General features: G+C 38.4%; 1 protein-coding gene across 5 annotated transcripts in view; it reads left to right on the top strand.

Moving 5' to 3' along the window:
- LOC306858023 (axin-1-like) overlaps window positions 1–22,793 on the top strand; it is a 40,710-nt gene extending 17,917 nt beyond the window's left edge. For 3 of the 5 annotated variants that reach the window (XM_079398367.1, XM_079398369.1, XM_079398368.1), the window contains exons 3-10: window positions 488–628; window positions 7,335–7,431; window positions 12,036–12,173; window positions 16,983–17,533; window positions 18,139–18,309; window positions 18,398–18,646; window positions 20,935–21,084; window positions 22,141–22,793. In XM_079398367.1, the coding sequence (XP_079254493.1) occupies window positions 488–628; window positions 7,335–7,431; window positions 12,036–12,173; window positions 16,983–17,533; window positions 18,139–18,309; window positions 18,398–18,646; window positions 20,935–21,084; window positions 22,141–22,267 (1,624 nt within the window). In that variant the 3' untranslated portion in view covers window positions 22,268–22,793. The remainder of the gene's footprint in view (window positions 1–487; window positions 629–7,334; window positions 7,432–12,035; window positions 12,174–16,982; window positions 17,534–18,138; window positions 18,310–18,397; window positions 18,647–20,934; window positions 21,085–22,140) is intronic. The other 2 variants (XM_079398370.1, XM_079398371.1) reach the window with 1 other exon arrangement.
- Window positions 22,794–23,065: the final 272 nt, after the last annotated feature.

Here is a 23,065-nt window from a genome sequence, read left to right as displayed (position 1 = left end):
TACTTTAAAAAAACCTGGTACTGTGACGTTTTCATTTTTTAGTACCAACTGAGTACCGAAGCACCAAGTCTTTTGACAACACTACTTAACAATGCATATTATTAAGTTTTAATATATATATACGGTACGAAATTTACAAAATATCTTCATGGAACATGATCTTAACTTCATATCCTAATGATTTTTGGCATAAAAGAAAAATATATAATTTTGACCCATACAGTGTATTGTTGGCTGTTGTTACAAATATACCTGTGCTACTTATGACCGGTTTTGTGCTCCAGGGTCACAAATGTAATCTGGTGAATTTGACAGACAGTCAAGTCATACAAAAGGATTATCCACTGATTGCAATCAGCTGAGCATCCCTTATTTGTCATTATTAGAAATGCATGAATATAATGCGTTGTTTCACTGAGATGACCTGTATTGTCTTCCTGATCACGTGTCTAACAGGAATCTCCTCTGTCCCATTTCTCATCAACAGACACACGTCATGGAGGGAGCCCATCAACCCCTACTACGTGAACACCGGCTACGCACTGGCTCCCGCCACCAGTGCCAATGACAGCGAGCAGCAGAGCATGTCCAGCGATGCAGACACTCTCTCCCTGACCGACAGCAGTGTGTACGTACACATCGACAGACGCACAAACACACACACGGATGGATCCATCCTCACCACCGCAAGCTGGCGGAACATTCCATCCGAGAGCTTAGAGCGATTTAATTTCACCACTGAATCAATTTGGCAGGATTTTCCTCCTCCAAGAAACTTGCAGCCAGTTCTGCAGAAGCCCAGATATTTCAGCAATCGAACGAAAGATGTGCAGACAAAGCTTGATATTACTTGTCATTGGCGTGTCTTAAGCCAAGGCTGGCAGCTGTTAGTGGAGGCTGGTCTCAGAGCAGTGTCTCATGCACGCAGAATTAGTGCCATTTTCCCCAGCTCTGCTCTGGGAACAGAAACAAATCTGCTCTCCTCTGAGGAGGACCATCTGCTCATTATCCACACCAATGAAAGCTTCTAAATGTCATTACTTATGCTAATTATAGAGCTTCAAATTGGGAGGTATGAGGCGCTGCAAGCTGTAATTTGAAGGCATTGACTTGTTTCCCTTCAAATTAACTTTCCCTGAAAACAAAGGAAATGGCCTTCACATTGGTACTGTACACAAGCAGGTTACGGAAAGGAACAGGAAATGGAATATAGAAAACAAACAGAGAATAAATAGTGTTTTGGCCTTAGGTGTAATCAAATTTGTCCACTCATTTCATGGCTTCCAAAATATTTCGGCCTCATGCAATTATTTTAAATGGTTGACACGAGGACGTGGTCGACTGGATAATGCATTGCGATATTAAAATGATTTTCCATCCATTTATGTGGAAGTGGTTATAAATTTAAAGCTTTTAAAATGCGTAATTTTAAAACTTAATGCACCCAGCGCTCAGTCAAGGTGCGGTCACATTACGGAAATTTCATGGGCCAAAAAAAAGGTCCATTGTCAATAGTGTATTGGTGAATGAAGCACAGCTCACGCAAGTCACTTTCGAACCAAGCAGCTTTCCATTGGTTTTCCAGTTCTGCGAATCTCTGTAACCAACTTGTACCTATTGCAAAATATGAATTGAGAGATCTTTCACAATCGAAATTCCCAATCGTGTAGATTCCCATTGAAACGACTGGATGTTGTCAGTGAAATCTTGCTGAACAACCGTTAATAATACCGTTAGCAACTATAGTATACATAAGACCTATTCAGACGGGACTAGTTTTACAGGGGGTCGTTAGAGAAATTTGTGTTTCACAGACGTACTTGGTGATTTTAATCCCGTCCGAATGCGATGTCTGTGATTTCCGGTGAATTTATTTTCTTAGTGCGTTTCCTTGTGTGTTTTGGCCAACGTGAATTACTGTAGATGCTCTTACCGTGCGCACATTTGATATATTTGCCTCCCGGCAAAGGAATTAAAAAAAACAAATTATAATAAAATCAAGAGCCAGAGCACGTAAACTGTTAAGACTGGCTATTGTAATTTATTTGCGTTCATTTCTGCACTCAATTAAATAATGTTTTAATTACATATGTACCTTTATGAAAATTAAACACGGGTTTACTACAAATAAATAACTAAAGTAAAAGTAAAATAACCACACGTTAACATGATTTTGCTATACTAGCCATTTAGCTTCACCATGGTATTTGTGTGAATTTGTGTTTGAAAATGTATAGCCTATATTTATATCATTTCATATAGTTAATATCACACAATACGTGCCATTTTTTTTTTTCTCCAAAAAATCAGCATGATTACAAATGTGATATTGATTTTATGCAACAGTTCAATAAACAAGAGGTTAATATTACGAGACTTATGTTTTAGACACAATATTTCCGGCTTTTGCTCTATTTCTCCAACAAAAATAATTCGAAACACAGCCACAGCTCTGTTTCGCGTCTCTGAGCAACATGACCGTGATTCCTTCCTGAATGAATCAACTGTTTACTTTAAATGATTCGGTTCAATCACAATGACTCACTTATTAACAGTGACTTAGTGCCACCTGCTGGCCGTTTTAATTTAACACTTAAAGTATCTTCATTTAAAAAAAATAAAAAATTTCAAAACATCAGTTTTCAACGTTTTATGTTTCAAATATCAAAACATAATTTATGCATTTGTGCAGGTTGGCACTCTTTGTCCCTCCGAGCTGCATTAAACCGTGTGTAAATACATCTAAATGCCTCTTCAGATGCATTACAAAGATACATTTTGTTGATACTGATTTCATTTGCTTGGTAACAACCCAAATGCAAGAATTTGACTCAAAAGATGATGCACACCTTCAGAGAAAATGGCTTAAAGGTAAAAAAAATGCCCATAAACCTTGTTGGAAAGATTAATTTCTATCACTGCTGTGAACTGACCACACAGAATATGAAGAATATCAAAAAAAATTTCAGGAGTCAGCTGTCCACGGCAATCTTTAAGATACCAGCACAATAACACACTCGCCTAAAATATCGCCTAATTATCGTTTCCGAACAAAATCCCAGAAAATATCAAGATATTTTTTTGTCAATATTGCGCACCCCTAATTCATGTTAATTAATTTATATAGTAATTTATTGATGATAATTGATCAAATCAATATTAATACTTTTGACATCCATTTTCTTAAAAATGGGTTAAAGGCTGAAATGTAAAGTTTATCATTCTACAAAACTTTGTTTTTGTGAACTTGTATCTGAATTGTAAATGATGCTTTTTACAGTTTAATATGGTGCTATAGACATTGCCCTACCCCGCTCATATGGTATTCATTTTATTTGTGCAGGCCTTAAAAAAGGTCTTAAAGTCTTAAATTTGAGCTTAAAAATCCTGCAGAAACCCTGAAGATTTTTCTGATGAAACCTGAGAGTTTTCTGACCCTCCATAGACAGCAGCGTAACTGACACGTTCAAGGCCAAGAAATGTATTAAGGACGTCGTTAAAATAGTCCATGTGACATCAGTGGTTCAACCGTAATTTTATGAATCTGTGAGAATACTTTTTGTGCGCAAAGAAAACAAATTACAGCTTTATTCAGTATCCCTTTAAACATGTTGCAAAACGTTCACAGTAGTGATGCGCAGATGAGCTAAAATGTCACCCGAATCCACAGCTTCAAATAAATTATCCAACCGCCCACACCTATGTTTTTGTCTCATTTAGATAACCGCACCCGATCGTGATGTTCAGGGTTCATACGGTCATGAAAAACCTGGAAAAGTCATGATTTTTAAAATGAAATTTACAGGCCTAGAAAGTTTTGGAAAAGTCATGTTTCATAATTCTCTGTACAACCTGAATTTCAGTGCGGTATTGTGCATATATCTCATTACTCATTCCCGCAGCTTTCGACTTTAAAATTAGGGAAATTTCTGCAAAACCTTTATTAAATTTAGTGTGTAGGTTAGATGAATAAATAAATTCACACAAACCATCAGATCAAATCAGTCATTTGAAAACACATCTTCACAGCAAATCGGCGCATCTAGAGCTGAACGCTGCGATACAAGACTTTTCGGTACAGTTGACAGAATTGCCTAACCGGTCATTGTTGCATCGTCAAAAAAATATATTATTTGCACATCTTTTTAAGCCATTCGGTACTCATGCGCTCCTGAGGCGCTTTTCTGTGCTCTCACAGTCACATCCAAAGCGCGCGCAGCGACTACCAAATTGAGTTTCTTGCGCTTAAGTGGCCAAATACACACACAATGATGTCAAAATGGCGAGTATCCTCAGAAGCACTGTCGGTTTTGTCTTAAGTTAATGTAAACAGTTGCGAATGAAAACATGTATGAGCATTGGATCCGTGAAATAGGTCTTGTGACTGCAGCCTAATAAAGTTGTGCCATTTGTCATTAATGTTATTCAAACAACAAAAGACAGAGAAAATCCCTCACTGCTCTTGACTAAATAATGTTTTGTTGAATAAATCTAATATGTTAATTGGCAGTTTATTCAATTTCTGTAGCCTATTTAACATACGTTAATATTTGCATCATTAATGATTTGTTATCCACTTGCAAATAATAAGAATGCAATTTTTTATTGCCTGACCTGTGGATTATCCGCAGCGCCCACAGATATAACCGCCATCCGCATAGCACTAGTTCACAGGGTAATATTTCGCTCATGTGAAATTCCCATTAGTGTGGATTTATAAAATAAATTCATGGACAAAGGACCATTTTCTATTGGCCTTAGTGTAGCAATCATGTGGATTTCTATTGAAATTCATTTCTATTCAAAAGTGAAATTTCATGGACAAAAAAAGTCCATTGTTTCTAGGGTGGTACAAAGCACAGCAGAAGTCACTTTTTCAAACCAAGCAGCTTTCTGTTGGCCAGTGCCACAAATCCACGTAACCAACTTGAACACATAAAATCTAAGTGGTGGAAACCTTTTACCCTCACACGAAATTCCTCATCCAAATGGCTGGATTTTGCAGTGCTAAATGTGACCGTACCTTAAATATAATTTAGCAAAAATGTACAATTTCATCGTCCGGAAATGAGTTTCTTTTTTAATGCGTTTTGTGAGGATTTTAGGTAGAGATGGTTTTAGCTGGAGAAGCAACAACAGGGAGTGTGCTGAGTGCAGAGATGGCATGAGTGATCCATGTTACACAAAAAAACACATTAAAGGCACATCAGGGCAAGAACATGTGTCTGAAGTGTGGGCTAGATTAGAGGCCATTATCAGCTGTTTGCCAGGCAGAGATGCAGGGGGGTCCGCAGCAGGACCCGGGGGGATTAAAGACTCCCTGAGCATGTGTCATTGAAGGGCCCCAAACATGCTTTGCTCTGAAGTTGTTGCCGCCACTGCCCCAGGGATTCAGTCAGATGTGGGGAGGATGTTTTTTTTTTTTTTTTTACAATTTCAGTTCCACAACAAAAACGTAAACACCTGCTATCACTTTAGCTTTGCAGTCTGAGGTCTGTTCTCACACAAGGACTGCAGATATTCATTGTTATGAAGCAGCAGCACCATTTTGTTCCCTGTAGAACTGACATTTCTTTATAAGTCACACATGCGAGTGAGGTAACATTTTGCCTTTAGCAAGCTCAGCTAGGTGCAAAAGCTAGGTCCCACGTAATCATTCATTGTATGTAGATTAGGCAAACAATACTATGGTTAAAGGGATAGTTTGTTCAAAAATGAAAATGTTCATTGTTTACTCACCCTCATATCATTCCAGTATGTATGAATTTGTGTTTTGTGGAACAGGAATGTTTAGCAGAATGTCTGATCTGCTCTCTTTTATACAATGAAAGTAAATGGAAACCACAGACTGTCAAGCCTTCAAATGGCATAAAAGTCTCATCCACAAGTCCATAAGGCTTTTGAAGTCGTGTGATCTGAGCTTTAAAGGAATGAAATATTCGCTAAAAAATTCAGCATTACAGCTGTGGTCACCATTTACTTAACTGTATAGAAAAGAGCATTCTTTATTATAGTATTTAATATTTTTAGCTAGCTTATTTTTATATTTTCAGTTTTCCTCCTAATTTTATTAATTTTGTTCTTGTAGTTTTTTTTTTTTTTTTTGTGACACTTTGCATTAAGAAAAATTAGTGTTTATTAAAGGGGTCATCGGATGCAAAATTCACTTTACAAGTTGTTTGAACATAAATGTGTGTTGGAATCCTCTTTCTCCAATCAGGCTGTTCTGAGGTTCCTGTCAGAATGACGTAGTTCTGCACAGAGCACTCCCGTGATAGTTGATTGACAAGACCGTCTTACCTTAGACCCGCCCTGAGTGAGCTGTCATCAGACTGCCATTGTTTCAGCTCCGGTGCAGGAGAAGACAAGATGTCTCTGATTAAATAATTGAAGTGTTTTGTTGTTGGATGTAATAATGAATAAGCAGTCATCATTTACATCCCGACATCTTAAGACGCAGAGGATTAACATTACTTTCATTTTGAAGTGAATGCGCCGATCCCAGATCTACATAAATGCATCTATGTTCGCGCAAATCATTCGTGATCCAGCTTTATCTACAGAAGAAGTGAGTATAAGGCTTTTTATGAATCTTTGCAAATCGCCTAAACTAATAATGAGCTAGTTAGCCAGTTTCTCGGATGAAGTGTAGTATGCTCCATAGAGAGATAGATAGATCTGCTCGTCAAGAAAGGTGCAGGGTCAGCAGAGCTTACTAGGATTTAAAGCAACATGGACTAAAAAACGTCTTGATGAAAACAGAGCTGATTTTGACAGGGTAAAGGTGTTTTTTACACTACCATTGAGAAATTTTAACCAAAGTATGTTATAGACTTTTCATTAAGACCCTAAAGAATCATATCAACTTTTATGAAATGGGCATCCGATGACCCCTTTAATCTTAATCTTAACATTTAAAATCAAAGCTGAATGTGTTAATATTATTTACTGGACATGAGCTAATATGAACTAATGAACAGTTTTTCAATTTTAATTAATGTTAGTAGTGATTAATAAGTGCTGTATTAATTGTGTTGCTCATGCATTAACAAAAAATAATTAATGGCACCTTATTATAAAGTGTTACTGTTTTATTTATTCATATCAAAATTATTCTTAATAGTTTACTATAACAACACTGACTTAGACATTCTGCTGAACATATACTTTGTGTTCCATGGTTTAAAGTAAGTCATACTGGTGAGTAAATGACCAATTTTCTTTTTTTTTTGTTACTTTTTTCAAGGTGTTGTGTAGAAGATGATGACTTCATGTATTGTATTTTTGTATATTGCTAAAGATTGAAAACTAAAATCTTATGCTTCTCCCTACAGAGATGGAGTCCCTCCCTATAGATATCGCAAGCCGCATCGACATGAGATACACGAAAGTGCCAAAGTTAATGGGCGAGTGCCACTACCTCATATTCCTGTAAGTATGCTTTGAATTTCTAGAACACCTTGTTGACTTGTGTGTGTGTGTGTGTGTGTGTCTTTCTACCTTTCTTTCCATCATTCCTCTCTCTCTTTCTCTTCCCCTGCTCTTTCTTTTTATCTTATTCTCTGTGCCTTGTCTCCGTCCATCATCTTCTGGTCTTTCCTTACTCTCTCTTTTCTTCCCCCTGCCTTGTCTCTCCCATCGCCCCTAAAATGAATGTGCATTCTTAAGATGCACAGCGTTGGCTGGGGAGCTTTGATCATGTGCGGGCGAATAGCTGATGGAGAGTGAGAGAGCGCGAGTGTGCTGTCTAAAGCGTTCCTGGTGCTCTCGTCAGCTCTGCCTGCTCTGCTCCAGCAGATGTGAAGCCTCCCCCTCTGATGGCTCGGCTTTCCCACTGCACCGGCTCCAGCATAATTGGAGCCTCTGAGATGGAGCCCAATTTAACAGAGCAAATATACGCTTCCCCTCACCGGGGCCTTTCACTCATCCTATAGAGACTGAAAGCTGTGGAGGCAGTGAAGACACTTCAGCTCGAATGCGCATGTGACGTACTAGAGACTCTTTAACATTTTTTTTTTTTTTTTCAGTGTGCACACCATATCTGATTATCGAATGACAAGTTGCAATGTACAAACTTTCTTAAAGGGACAGTTCACCTGAAAATGCAGCTTCTGTCATAGTTTACCTCATGTTGTTCCAAACCAGTTTGACTTTCTTTATTTCATGGAACGCAGAATGATGTAGCAGGGTGTTTTGCTGTTTCCAGGGACTGTCAAGCTCTAAAAAGATTAAATGAGCCACACAATCAGTGTTGTTTACCATGTTTAGGTAAGAAATAGCTTCACAAACAGTCTTTTCAACTACACAGTATAACAGTCTTACAGTCATTCATGTTATCACAGAAATACTGGGATGAAAGTTTATAGTTCGGATATAAACATGGTTGAGAACTTGCGATCAAAATAGAGCAATGTCAATTTTATTTATATAGCACAATTAAAACAACACGCGTTGACCAATGTGCTTCACATCATCTCTGTATACAGATTATAATGTACAAAAACATCACCTAAAAGAATAATAATAATAATAATAAAAATGATCAGCGAGAAAAATACACCATGGCAAACCAATGTCTTTAGCTCTACCTTTAGAATAAGTCAGCGTCCCTGAAATGTAAAGGTAAACTATTCCAAAGTCTTGATGCTACTGCCGCAAACTCTCAATCCCCTTTCTGGCTCAACTTAGTCCTTGGAATTTAAAGTAAATTTTGAGTTGCTGATCTCAATGTTCTTCCACTCAGATACTCGATTAACAGGTCTGATAGATAAGTAGGTGCAAGGCCATGCAAAGGCTTATACACTAATAAAAGAAGCTTAAAATCAATCCTGTACTGTACAGCGTAGAGAAATCAAAGACGGGGTAATGTGCTCACATTTTTTTAATATTCATTAAGTCTTGCACCAGCATTTTGAACTTTCTGCAGCCTTAGGATAGATGCTTGACTAATACGCTTGTATAACGAATTACAGTAATCAAGTCTTGATGATATGAGAGCATGAATTGCAATTTCAAGTCTCTTGAATGTCAAACATGATTTCATCTTGGCTAGATTTCTCAAATGAAATTATTTTATTTTACCACATGATTAATCTGAGTGTTCATCTTCAAGGAGCTATCAATATAAACACCCAAGTTTTTAACATGTTCTTTGATTCAAAAGTAAATAATCTTTTGAAAGGAACCAATGCGTCAAATAATAGTTGTCAATTACATTGTTTCGTCACTAGGTGGCGACAAGTGACTGTTAATCAAATTTACTTGTCATCGAGTCATTCATTCAAGAGATTCGTTCAAAAACACTGAATCATCCAGTAATGAAGCAAGTGAAGTATTTGAATCATTCATTCAAACCAGTTTTTCATAATTTTGGTATAAAAAATTGGTGTATTCAATATATTATATTTTAAATACACACATTAAAATGTTTAATAATTCATATTAATTAACTAAACACTTAAATAGACGGCAGCACTTGATATGTTGTCACACATTATTTTGTTTAGTTCAGAATCGTGATCTCTTTTTGAGCCAAAAAATAATTGTGATTCGCACAATTCTCTATTTTTCCAGATGTGACTCGTACGGCATAAGTCTTCTGAACTATCTACAATAGTTTTGTGAGAAATTGACTCTGATCTGATCTCTCAAAACTTGAGATTTTTTGAAAAGTCATTATTTGATCAAAACTACACGAATATTTTGAAATATTATTGCTATTTAAAATGACTATTTTCCATTGTAATATATTTTAAAATGTAAATTTATTCAGCAGTCATTACTCTATTCATCAGCGTCACGTGATCCTTTAGAAATCAGTCTAATATGATGCTCAAGAAACATTCAAATTCAAGTTATTGAAAACCATTGTGCTGCTTAATATTTTTGTAGAAACAGTACATGCTATTTCAAGGCTCTTTTATGAATAGAAAGCTTATGAATAGAAACCCCAAACTTTTGAATGGTAGTTCATATTCAAACCACAATATTTGAAAGTGAATAATGACACATCTTGGCCTGTTCCTTGCACAAAGCGATCATGTGACTATTAGATGCTTTTAGACTTTTGGAGCTTGACAGCCCCTGAGAGCCATTCAGATTCATTGTATGGAAAAGAGCTGATTGAACATCTTGCCTAACGTCTGATTTTTTTTTGTTCAACCGAAGAAAGAACATTATGTGGGTTTGGAATAACATGTACTAAGTGAAGAATCTTAATTTTCAGCTGAACTGTTGGCTTAATTGTTATTACTCCAATTTGTTCAGGTTTATCATTTTGTACATTACGTTCACATTACGTTTATGATTCTAAAACTTTAACACTCTCTCACTTGGATGTTTTTTTTCCCCTGGCATTCTGTCTCTAAGTTTAAAAGGCTCTCTTATATTCTGTAAGCGTGGTCTGCGGCAGGGAGGCAGTGTTAGCAACCAAAACGCCTTGTCAAGACTTGACAGATTCTGCAGTTCCACTGGGCATGTAACCGTGTGGGCTGCGGAGGAGACTGATGAATCTTAAGCAAACAGAGTGCCAGAACAAAGAGAGCTGAAGCAGATTTTAGATCAGATTTGGCCCTGTAATCAAAATTTTAACGGCTCCTGTAAGGTTTTATTGGACCTTGTCCAGGCACTGCCTGCAACTATATTTCTTCATGTGTCTGTCTTCCTCCCCAGTCTCTCTTTTTCTCTCTTTCCAGACTTCAGGAATAATTAATTTCCTGAACTTAGGTTGTTTAGAGTTCTGTTGATTTGAGAGCAAAAAAATGGTACAATAAAGCTCTATATGCACCTTTCCCCTGTGCCACCTCATCTGCTCAGATAAAGAGTGATTATTTTTGGGTTCACGTTGCAAGCTCAATGTGTGAAGACTCCTTCATCCAACATGTTCTTTACCATGAGTTTTCAGAAAGTGCATAATTCTGTTGGGATCATGAATCATTGTGCCGTCGCTGAGGGGGACAGTGTGTATGAGTGTAGTCTAGTAGCCAGGAATAAATTACATTTTAACACACATTAAAATAGAAGACTTTTTTTTTTTTTTTTTTTTAGATTGTAAAAAATAATTCATGATATTAGTTTTTACGGTATTTTTGATCAGATATATGAGCCTTGGTGAGCATGGGAGACTTTCAGAAACATTAAAAAAATCTTATCCACCCCAAACTTTTAAACAATAGTGTATTAAATTAGTTTCTCGCCTTTATCTTAATTTTAATGTCTGTTACATAATAAAAACTTGATTTAAGCCTTTTCAGACATTCAAATAACTAATAACTCATCAGCCAGTCCCTCTTTGAGTCAGCAGCAACAGTGCAGTTGCAAACAATAGTACAAAAGCAGATGCAGTTTGATTATGTAATTAAATATTCTAATCCCGTCGGTTTGATTTTACATGTCAAAGAGTTGATATTTACTTTCTCCATGTCAACCGCATAAAAATAAATCTCTACAGAGGAGTATTTTGCTAAATATATGAACTTATGTTTTTACTTAATCTGTTGTCTTCGTTTTAATTTGTTAGAATGAATCTGTCAAAGAAACAAGTGATTTACAGCTGCTGTTTAAATGCTTATATTTCAACATTAGATTAGAAACACTATCTTTTAAAGCTGATATGAAAAACATGCAATTTACCTAAAAGCATGCAATTTAAGCGTATATTTGAGTGTTGATCATTATTAATCAGTCATTTAAATCAAATTTATTTCAAGTTATTTTTGGTTATATCTTGATTAATAAGTATAAGCTATAAATCTAAACCAGTGGTCACCAAGTTTGGTCCTGGAGGTCCAGTGTAAACTCTGCAGGACACCGGCCCTCCAGGATCAAGTTTTATGACCCCTGATCTAAACCCTTTCAAACTAAAACTGATTACTGAAGTCTGTACAGAAGCAAGTGTATCTGTTCTCAATGGCACATTATCAAAAATGTCAGTCTAGTCAAATATCTGTCTATTCAAATATTTGTCTGTCTAGACTTGTCTTAATGTTCTTTTGCTTTCACTGTTGTTTTTTTTTTTTTTTTTTTGGTCCCATCAGCGCACAAACCGGATGCCAAAGGATATTCATGTTGAGCCGGAGAAGTTTGCGGCGGAGCTCATCAGCAGGCTGGAGGGGGTGCTGAGGGAACGTGAGGCGCAAGAAAAACTGGAGGAGCGGCTCAAGAGGGTTCGACAGGTGAGTGCATCCGAATCGTCACGTCACTGCCTTATTTTCAGCTATAGTAGTTTTTTTTGTTTGTTTCCCTTTGTATCAAACACTGATGTCTCTGCCACTTCTGTTCATGAGCAAGACATTCGGATGTGTTCTAAAGACTGCCTGTCTTATCAAGGGGACTCTGCTCATTTATTTCGTCTTTCTGTTCAGTGTCCGGTGAATCACCTGCTGAGATTGAGCTACTTGCTAGTCTGCCTCAGTGTAATAACTTTGTTTGAAGTCAGTCGGTGTGTGAAGAAATGCTTGTGCACACCGCAAATGGGAATCTTTTTCCCGACTCAAAGCCAGGTGTTAAGTCTCAAGGCAGATTATTTATGTAGTTTGGCCTCCTGTAAGATGAACTTCTGACACAGAACAGTGACTTTGAGTTATTAAAAGCCAAAGGAGGAATATCATTTGTCTTCTAACTGATATTCTCACTGGAGCCTTGGCTTTCAGCAAACTTGTTTGAAGTTTTCTCTACCTATCAGCTGAGCAACCATCTTCTATATACAGCACTTTGCTCTCTTTGCTCCACTGAGCAGGACGGACTCTGACAGTTAAACATGTTTTTGCCAGCAACTGAACCTTGACAAGTCTGAATAAACTCTTGATATCGCCATTCTTGGGTGTTATTCAGTCAATTTCGGACAGAAATCAGTTTTTAGAGGTCGAAATGGCACAATGAAAATTGGCTGCTTTATGCATTGCGGTTGGATTTGTGTTGTGTATCCCACCTCATCATCTTTTTAAAATTAATTTTTTATTCTGGCATGATCTGTTAAAGATCATCCAGAGCGCTGACCCGAACAGCTGTTCAGTAAAAATAAAATTATGCATTAGCCAAATCCTCAAAATTCCTAATCTCCTTGGACTTCGCTACCTGGAGAGAGAATCAAAGCATTGCACACAAATGACCTGCTGTGGTTTCAGCTTTATTGACTTTCTCTATTATGAAAACGAGAAGACAACCAAATGAAAAGGCACATTTGATGAAAAAAAGAATATTGATGGAGGTAAATGTAAAATGTGACTCTGTTGTTAACGGAGAATAAAATAATAAATTGTTTTTCATTCTCACCAAAGGCAGCATTTAATAAAAAATTATATTCTGAAATATTATTGAAATTTAAAATAACACTTTTCTATCTAGAAGCATTATCAATGTAATGGTAATGCTATGTAGTGTTGCGTATTATATTTATTATTAAATGCTAATATTTTATGAACTATCAAGTCAAGTCAGCTTTATTGTCAATTCTTCCACATGTACAGCACATACATACAGAGAATTGAAATTGCGTTATTCTCAGACCCTTGGTGCATACAGTTAACATTAAACGCGTTCAGATTAGGGATGGGCGATATCTTATCGTTTGCGATATACCGTTGAAAATTCTCCTCACGATAAAAATTTGTCTCCTCACGATAATAACGATAAGTCTAGTTGATGACGTAGTTTTGTGCGCGCCTGATTCACTGTTCATGTGCGGAGTGACAAGCATGGCGAAAGGAGGATGTGAGGCTGACAGTGCGTTCACACCGGACGAGACTTGCGCGAATAAATCACGCTATTCGCGCGTAGTTGGACGCGTGAACATTTTGGGTTTACTTGCTTCATTCGCGCGTGAAATTCACTGCACGACAGACGCGAATTTGCGTCATGGGCGGGGCTTCTGCCAGGCGCACATGTATGACTGCCACAGAGAGCATATGTATAGAATTTCGCTCTAAACAGTGCAGCGAATGACGCAGCGCGAATTGAGCGGCAGGATGTCTATTTGCGTCTTTGCATTGACTTAACATGTAAATCACTCGCGCTTAACGCTTCATTCGCGTCTGGTGTGAACGCATCATGAGGAGGAGCTTGTTGTTACGCAAGGAGCTACCTCCACAATTTGCAACTGGTTTGGTTACAGAAAATCAGATGAGGAGCAAACTACCGTAATATGCAAAGTGTACAGAAAAATGGTGGTTACAAAGAGTGGAAAATTCCCTGTAAATCACTTTGAGTCACCTCGTAATGGGAAGGTTAATTTTTTTTATCAGAATTGTTGATTATTGATTTGAAAGGTGCTGCTAAATTTTTGACCGTGCTCCTAAATATTTTAAATTAGAAGCACAAGCGCTCCTAAAAAGAAAAGTAAGCGTAGAGCCCTGAGAAATATTCCTCATGTATGTGACGAGCCCCAATTTTAAGTTTTCTTTTTTTAATTATTATTATTTTAAGTTGTTTCATTATCAGGAAAAAATGCAAGTGATCCGCACGAGCACCTCACTGTCATGCATGCGCATTCTTTCCCGCACAAACACTTGCATATGAATAATAGTCTAGACCATAAGTTGGCTGTGTACAGAAAGTTTCAAGTTAATTGCATTAATAATACTATATGAAATGAACTTAATCTTTAAAACTTAATCTATTTTTATATATATATATATATTATCATCGTCGTCATTTGTATCGTTATCGCAATAAATACCTGAAATTATCGTGATAAATTTTTTAGGCCATATCGCCCATCCCTAGTTCAGATACAGATAAGTCAGACACAGACTCAGAATTCCTAGTGTGTTGCTGTGTTAAATGGCGGTGAAAGAGGGGAGGGGGGGCAAGGACGGGAGGGAGTTCAGCTTCCTGACAGCCTGATGTATGAAGCTGTCCTTCAGTCTGCTGGTCCTCGCCTGGAGACTCCGCAGTCTCCTCCCTGATGGCAGCAGACTGAAGAAGCTGTGTGTCGGGTGGGTGGGATCACCTGCAATGCGGAGGGCTCTGCGGGTGAGACGGGTGTTGTAGATGTCCTGGAGGGAGGGGAGAGAGACACCAACGATCTTCTCAGCTGCTCTCACTATGCGTTGAAGTGACTTGCGGCAGGATGCGTTGCAAGCGCCATACCACACAGTGATGCAGCTGGTTAGGATGCTCTCGATGGTGCCTCTGTAGAAGGTGCACATGATGGGGGCCGGGGCTCTGGCTCTTCTGAGTTTGCGGAGAAAGGGGAGACGCTGCTGGGCTTTCTTGGCCAGTGCTACAGTGTTGTTAGTCCAGGAGAGGTCCTTTGTGATGTGCACACCCAGGAACTTGGTGCTGCTCACTCTCTCCACAGGCGAGATACAGTAGTGGGGGTCGGTGATGGAGTAAGCATTCGGAGCAGACCGACGTCCCGCAGCTCTTCAGCGTGCGCGGAGTTTAACTCTAAAAATGTGGTTCTGCCGACATCGAGCAGAAACTCACGACTGTATGCGTGCTTAAAGACAGGTAGACGAGACGAAGATGTGCAAAAACATTGCGACTTACAAGACAAAACACGAAAACACCGATTTGTCAGGAGAGAGAGAAGCCGCTGCGACTGTGCGCGCCGCCATCTTAGGTTTCTAAGGGATGGATATGGATATGGATAAATATGGATACCGTGATACAATTTCTTAGGGTTTGTTTTATATAAATGGATAGATTATAAATAGAAAGTTGGCAACACTTTACAATAAGGTTCATTAGTTAACAACATTAGTAAACATGAACTTTATTTTCATTAACATTAACAAAGATGAATAAATAGTGTAATACATTCATTGTTCATTGTTTGTTCATGTTAGTTAATACAATAATGTTAACAAATGACACCTTTTTGTAAAGTGTTACCAGAAAGTTGAAAAGAACCAACAATTATTTGAAATATACATTTTTGTAACAAAAATGTCTTTCTGGTCAATTTGGATCAATATAATGATTTATTGCTGATTAAACATAATTAAAAAAAACAAAACTGAATGGTGGGGGTGTATATAGATGGCAATTCAACGGTCAACATGTCGACTGATCACGAGATCTGTTCATATAAAATGACTTTTTTTAGTAACTATCAGCAAAAAGAACATAAAGGCATAGTTTACTAAACACTGTGCATAGATTAGCACACATCAACATAATACAAGCAGCAATGTCAGTGCATTACAACTAATTAAATTTAATAACTTGAAATTGTTCCTTAAAAATGGTACAGATTAAAACAGTTAAACACAAAATGGTTAATTTTGTGGGGAAAATGATCAGAATTACTTGACATAACAGTATTCATGGACTACTGCAAACGCCCCCAAACTGGAGTGACACAACCTGAATCTGTAATATGCTGAATATTATTCAGAATAAAGATATTTTGGGAACGCAGTTACAGTTTAATTAGATTTAGGTCATGACTGCTTTCATAGACAAAACTATGCTTTTTCATTGTCTGCAAGTAACAAATACAGAATGTGACTAAAATGCAGTTTAGTCACCAGACCACGAGTAAAACTACATTTGTCAAAGAACTCAGTGTTTTTTGTCAGTAAAATCAAAATGGGAGAAGGGCACAACAAATTAGCAAGGAAAATATTTAATCTCGTTAAGAGAACAAGCATGTCAGATCATTTATAATCTAAAGCGAGGTCTGCTTGTGGAGAAGGGCTTTCATGATTAAAAGGAATATTGAAGTCAAGTTTTGGGAGAGACAAGGGAATTTTCTCATGGCTGTTTGAGGTCATTGTGTGTTTTCAATGTGACCATAACAAAGGCATATCAATAGAATCTTAGGAAAGCTATGACATCTGCTGGTTTAAGCATGTTACTGCACAGTGATTCTACAGCCCATTGTTTTCTGCAGTAGACTTGCTCCATCTGTCAAATTTGACTTATTTGGTCACTCACTATAAAATGTGTTTTTTCTTTTGGTTTCAGATAGTTCAAATCAAATGCCTGAGTTTTTTCTTTAAGCGTCTTGTCATCTTTGAATAATCTCTGTCCTGTAGGAAGAGGAAGGTGACGATGCGGACATCTCAACCGCTCCCTCCCTGGCCAATCACAGGATTCCTCCTGCGGTCCATGTGCAGCATTATGGCGGGCGCTACTCTGAAATGAGCTACAACGGGCTGCAGCTACGGGATGCACATGAGGAAAACCCAGAGAGCATCCTGGACGAGCATGTGCAGCGTGTCATGAAAACCCCTGGCTGTCAATCTCCGGGCACGGGCCGCCACTCTCCAAAGTCCCGGTCCCCTGACGGGCTTCCCGCGGGCAAGATCCCCGGGATGATGATGATGCCGCTGTCCGGTGGCCAAGGCAAGCACCAGGCTCGGCTGGGCCCAAAGGGTGAAGCAGCACACCTGCACCATCACAAACACATTCACCACACACACTGTGCCACGGGGGGGAAACCCAAAGAACCGGTGGAGGCGGAAGCCATGAGGATGCATGGGGGATTTGCCTGGAACATGGAGCAACACCACTTTGGATCCAAGTCACGCAACTTTGCAGACGGAATGAGTGTCGGCCCCAGTGCCATGGACCCCATGGGTTACAGGTATGTGCCTCGATGTTTTTTGTTAGATACGTGCACTGCTGTTCAAAAGTGTAGAGTCAATAAGTCATAAATATTTTTGAAGAAATGTTTTAAGCTTACCAAGGCTGCATTTATTTGATTCAAAATGCAGTATAAACACTAACATTGGGAAATATTACTATTAAAATAAGCGTAATATTACTAATATATTTTTAATATAATTTATTCCTGTGATGCAAAGCTGAATTTTCAGCAGCCATTACGCCTGTCTTTAGTGTCATATGATTATTCAGCAGTCATTCTAATAAGCTGCTCAAGAAACATTTCAGTAGTGCTGCTTAATATTTTGGAAGTTTTTTACTAATTCTTTTAGGATTCTTTGAGGAATAGAAAGTTGAAAAGAGCAGCATTTATTTGAAATAGAAATCTTTTGTAACATTATAAATATCATTACTTTCACTTTTGATCAATTTAATGTGTTGTTGCGGAATAAAAGTAATTTATTTTCAAAAAAGAAAATTGTACTGACACCAAACTTTTGAATGGCACTGAAAATGGGAGACGTTCAGTGAAGCCATTTATCACAACAGCTTCAGTGATATTGATGATCTCATGTCTCATTGTAGCAGTAAAGGAAGCACACTGTCAAAGCGTCCGGTCAGAAAAGGAGATGATGGTCGAAACTTTGAGATGCGAGAGCCCTTGCCCCCTGATGATATGGAGAGGAACCAGAAGATATTGCAGTGGATGATGGAGGGTGAAAAGGAAGCTGGCCGCTATAAGAGGAGCCCTTACGGGTGAGAGCCCTTAGGATAGATAGAAAGATAGCAATGTTTTTCAAAAAGAATAATGTAAAAGCTAATTTTGTTTTTGCTTATTTCATAGGAGCATCTCTGGCTCAAAGAAGGCTCAGAGTCACGAGGTGTCGAGGCCCAGTTCGGTGGAGCGGCCGGGGGCTGTGCACCCTTGGGTTACCGCTCAGCTCCGCAACAATGTGCAGCCCTCCCATCCCTTCATCCAGGATCCAACCATGCCCCCCAACCCAGCCCCCAACCCCCTCACCCAGCTGGAGGAGGCACGCAGGCGGCTTGAGGAAGAGAGGAGGAAGTCTGGAACATTGCAGGCTAAGCAGAGGTGAGAAGACATGTTCACCTGAAGACTCATGCAGTCTGCCTTTGTGCATAAATTGCTTTTTTTAGTGCATTTTCAAATAGATCTGGCCTAAAGAGTAAGCGTCATTTACCCAAATTACCTGACTATGCCTTTTTACGATCATGTAAAAATTAAAAATGAATGTTTTTGGGGTAGAATGTTGAAAATGTCAGAATGAAACATTTCTAATATTGTAATGAAGAAAAATGTATCTTGAGAAGCCTTTAAAAGAAAGTGGTTGGGCATTATTATGACAGATTTCTGTCAAATCAGACATGCAGTCAAAGCATTGTGGTGAAACAAGCAGTGAAAAATAAACCGGAAATGATATCATAGAAAGGACCCCTGCAGAGCCTCATGACTGTATGTCAAAGTCACTTAAAATGTCAGATCATTTGACCCATTTACAACAAGGCAAGGTTCTTGGGGAAGGTTCATCCAGACGGTGTGACTTAAAAATTATTTATGATAATTAACAAAATTTGTAAGATATGTAAGTTGACAAAGACACATTGTTGCATGTATTTGAGATGTAAGGAAGGTGTTATTACATTTTACATACTAGTTCCACCACTTGACAGTTGAGTCGTTAAATTTACTTTTTTGTTGAAAATGCTAGTAAAGTTTTAAAATCCATATGAAACCAATATGAACAAAAATAAAATTATTTATTTATTTTGCATTTTACAAACTTTGCTTTATAAACTTAATGTTTCTTCATCTTGGAAGGAATTTGTCAGTGATCCCTCTACAGCCCTTAATGCACAATACAAGGCTGTATTGTGCATTACACCCCTTCTGGTCGACATGTTCCTGCACGCATTGTGGCTGGCTTAGGTGCATGCGTATAATGAGGCGACGTGAGCCTTCGAACGCAGCCGGTGTGTCTAACTCAGGGTTGTTCCTCAGGTATGTGATGGAGGTGATCCAGAGGGGTCGCACCGCTGTCAGGCCTGCTCTGTTCCCCATGCTCAGTGTGGTGCCCGCTGTCTCCGACATGGAGCTCTCCGAAGCAGAGTATGTCCTCCATGCTTCTCCATAGAGCGTAGACCTTCCCTTCACCATCCCATGCTACCGATACATTCACCCGCATGTGTTTGTCAGGGCTGTGCCTTTATGTAGTTAACTGATGCTTCTGTGTAGCGCTATTCAGACTTCCTGTGCATAGCTTTTAACAGAGTATTTTAACCAAAAATGTTAATTTACTCACCAGATATGGATACTTTTAGCATTACATGACTTGCTCACCAGTGGATCCTCTGCACTGAATGGGTGCCGTCAGAATGAGAGTCCAAACAGCTGATAAAAACATCACAGTAATCCACATGGGTCCAGTCCATCAATTAATATCTAGTGTGAAGCTGCGTGTTAAAACGGTGTTAAACAAATATGTTGGTGAATTTTAATACGAGACGACAACAAGGGATGGATTTATTCCACTGGAGCAAGTGTTGTGGATTATAGACTGCTTTTTGGCTGGAACCAACGGTTTAGAGTTAAAACGCCTTAATGATGGATTTGTTTCTTACAAACATGCAGCTTTTCACGTAAGATGTTAATCGATGTACTGAAGTCGTGTGGACTACTTCTGGATTATTGTGGTGTTCTTATCACTGTTTGGACTGTCTTCCTGGCGGCACCCATTCACTGCAGAGGATCTGTTGATGAGCAAGTAATGTTGCAAGTAATGCTAAATTTTTCCAAATCTGTTCTGATTGAGAAGCATCTTGACTGGCCTGAGGGTGACTACATTTTCAGCAAATTTTAATTTTTAGGTGAACTATTTCTTTATGAATGTAATATAGTTTGTCCAGTTTTAGTACGTAGTTTCTCACAGATTTGGTTGCAGTGCAGTGTCGTTCTGGCATATTAACTGCTGATCAGCTGCAGGAGAATGAGAGGCCGTGGGTGTGTGGCTGCTTCTAATGCAGATATGCAGTTTAGTGACATCAAAGCTTTGGTGTGGATGAGATGAAAGCGGCACATCGGTCGGTGCCAGTGTTTTTTGTTTTTTTTTGAGGAACATTTGTCAGGCATCTGGAATCCGTTTTACTTGGCAACAGTAAACAGATTCTCTGAAGCCCACCAGCACTCGTGCCCACTTCAAGCCCAGCAGAGCACATACAAGAGCCTTTGAAATACGGCTCTGGTCCAGACATCCTTTCCTTCTCAGTTTGTTGCTAGAAAAGCAAACTGCAAAATTATTGTTCCTTCTTGATGTAGAACAAATGTTTGGTATGTTTGTCAAGTGCCTCTCTCTTCATTTGCAGGCATAAGAATATGAAGAAGCAGCCCTGTGAGAACATCATCGTGGCCTATTACTTCTGCGGAGAGCCCATCCCATACAGGACATCCGTCAAAGGAAGGATTGTCACGCTGGGACAGTTCAAGGAGCTGCTTACTAAGAAAGGGAGCTACAGGTAAACCTTTGCCACATCTCATGTTCTAGTTTTTGAGAACCTTCTGTAGTTTTTAATTTAGATGGCTCACCCAAAAATTAAGATCATGCCATCATTTACTGACCTTCATATTGTTACAAACTATATTCTGTGGAACACAAAAAGAGAGTCTTGGACCGAAACTGTCAAGCTTCACAAAAGCCAATATCAGTATGAAAGTATAATAAAACTGGTCCTTACAACTCCTCTACACTCCTTGCAAATGCATTATTCAAGTTTTCTAAAGTCATTCAATAGCTTTTTTTTTGAGAAAAGACCAAAATATGATTATTAAATGACAGTTTACTGATAATAATTTATTCAGCAAAGTCATTAAAGTGACAGGCTGTATTTATATTTTTTACTATATATTCTAAAAGATGAATGCTAAATAAAAATGTACAAATACCGTTCTTTTGAATGTTCAATTTATCAAAACAAACAGATCAGTTTCCACAAAAATATTAAGCAGCACAACTTTTTCCAGCAAGATATGGTTTCTTGAGCAACATATCAGAATGATTTCTGAAGGATCGTGACACTGAAGACTAAAGTATTTCAGTCTTTATCACAGGAATAAATTACATTTAATATATATTAAAATATAAATTGGTTCTTTTAAATTGTAATATTTTACAATACTGTTTTACTCAATTTCTGATCAGTCATGGAGAGTATAACTTATAAAAAAAACTATTTTAGGGCTTCAAAAGAATCACACCCTTGTACATTAGTGAAATGATCACTTTTATTATACATTTCTATAACTTTTAAAGCTTGAAAGCTTGTCACCTTTTCCTACAATTGCACTGAAATATAAGCAAAATTGCTTATTTAGTGGAGGAAATCATAATGCTTTGGACCCGCATGAGGCAAGCAAATGGTGACAGATTTTTCATATTTGAATGAACAATCTCTTTAAACTTATTTCCAGTATCAAATGGCGATTATATGTATAATGCTAATAATTTTACAGGAATGTCAACTAAAATACAGTCTTTAAAACCATCCCTTTCCCTTTGACTCGCCACATCCTAGGTATTATTTCAAGAAAGTGAGCGATGAGTTTGACTGCGGAGTGGTGTTCGAGGAGGTACGTGAAGACGATGCCATCCTGCCCATCTTCGAGGAGAAGATCATCGGAAAAGTCGAGAAGATCGACTGAGTCTGGGAGGGAGTGAAGAGAGGGACTCGGGCTGCACAGGCGCAGCAGGATATGGAGAAAGGGAGGAAGCGTCAAGCAGGTGCTGAGATTGGTACAGCGTACGTGGATGTGCAGGAGAGCGATAGGTGCAGAACAGGGACGGTTGCTGTGGAAAGTACACTATTTACTCCGAGGTGTCTAACTCCGCACAACGGCTTTTAAAGTCATACAGCTGCTCAGTGCTTGAGATCACTGCATTGTGCACGGAGAGCCCTTGGACTCACAGAGACTAAAGCGTGAGGCAGCATTCTCTCACTTTTGCTATATTTCTAACTCTGAAAAATGTAATGTAGCAATGTAAAGTTAGCTTAGAAAAAAGTACTATGAATATGTTTACTAAAGCTGCATATTTTTGATATGACGTATCAGAAGGAACATATCCTTTCTAATTTAACAATTCTTGTAATTTTATATGTACTGGTACCAGATGTGTACAGACTGTCTGTTTAAAAGGAAAAAGAGAAAGTTTTATATCTATTTAAATATTAAAAAAAAAAAAGAAAAAAAAGAGGAATCGGTTCACCCATATCAAAGCTGCGGCATCAACCTGACCCAAGATGGTGGGCTTTCTTCGTGGTTACGAAGAAATCAAAATCCGCGCTTTGCCAAGTGCTTTTAACTCCTAAAACCAGTTTATTAATCACAGAGAGGGTGGAGTCAGTCGACGCCGCACTTTTCACTGCATTATGCATTGATGTCAAAGGACCACCGCTTTGAGCGGATGTCCTATACGACGATGCCTTCACATTGCGCTCGGTC

Source organism: Barbus barbus, assembly GCF_936440315.1.
Source record: "Barbus barbus genome assembly, chromosome: 3".
Taxonomy (NCBI): Eukaryota; Metazoa; Chordata; class Actinopteri; order Cypriniformes; family Cyprinidae; genus Barbus; species Barbus barbus.
The sequence above is the reverse complement of the archived record's forward strand: the minus strand, read 5'-3'. Positions and strand labels throughout refer to the sequence as shown.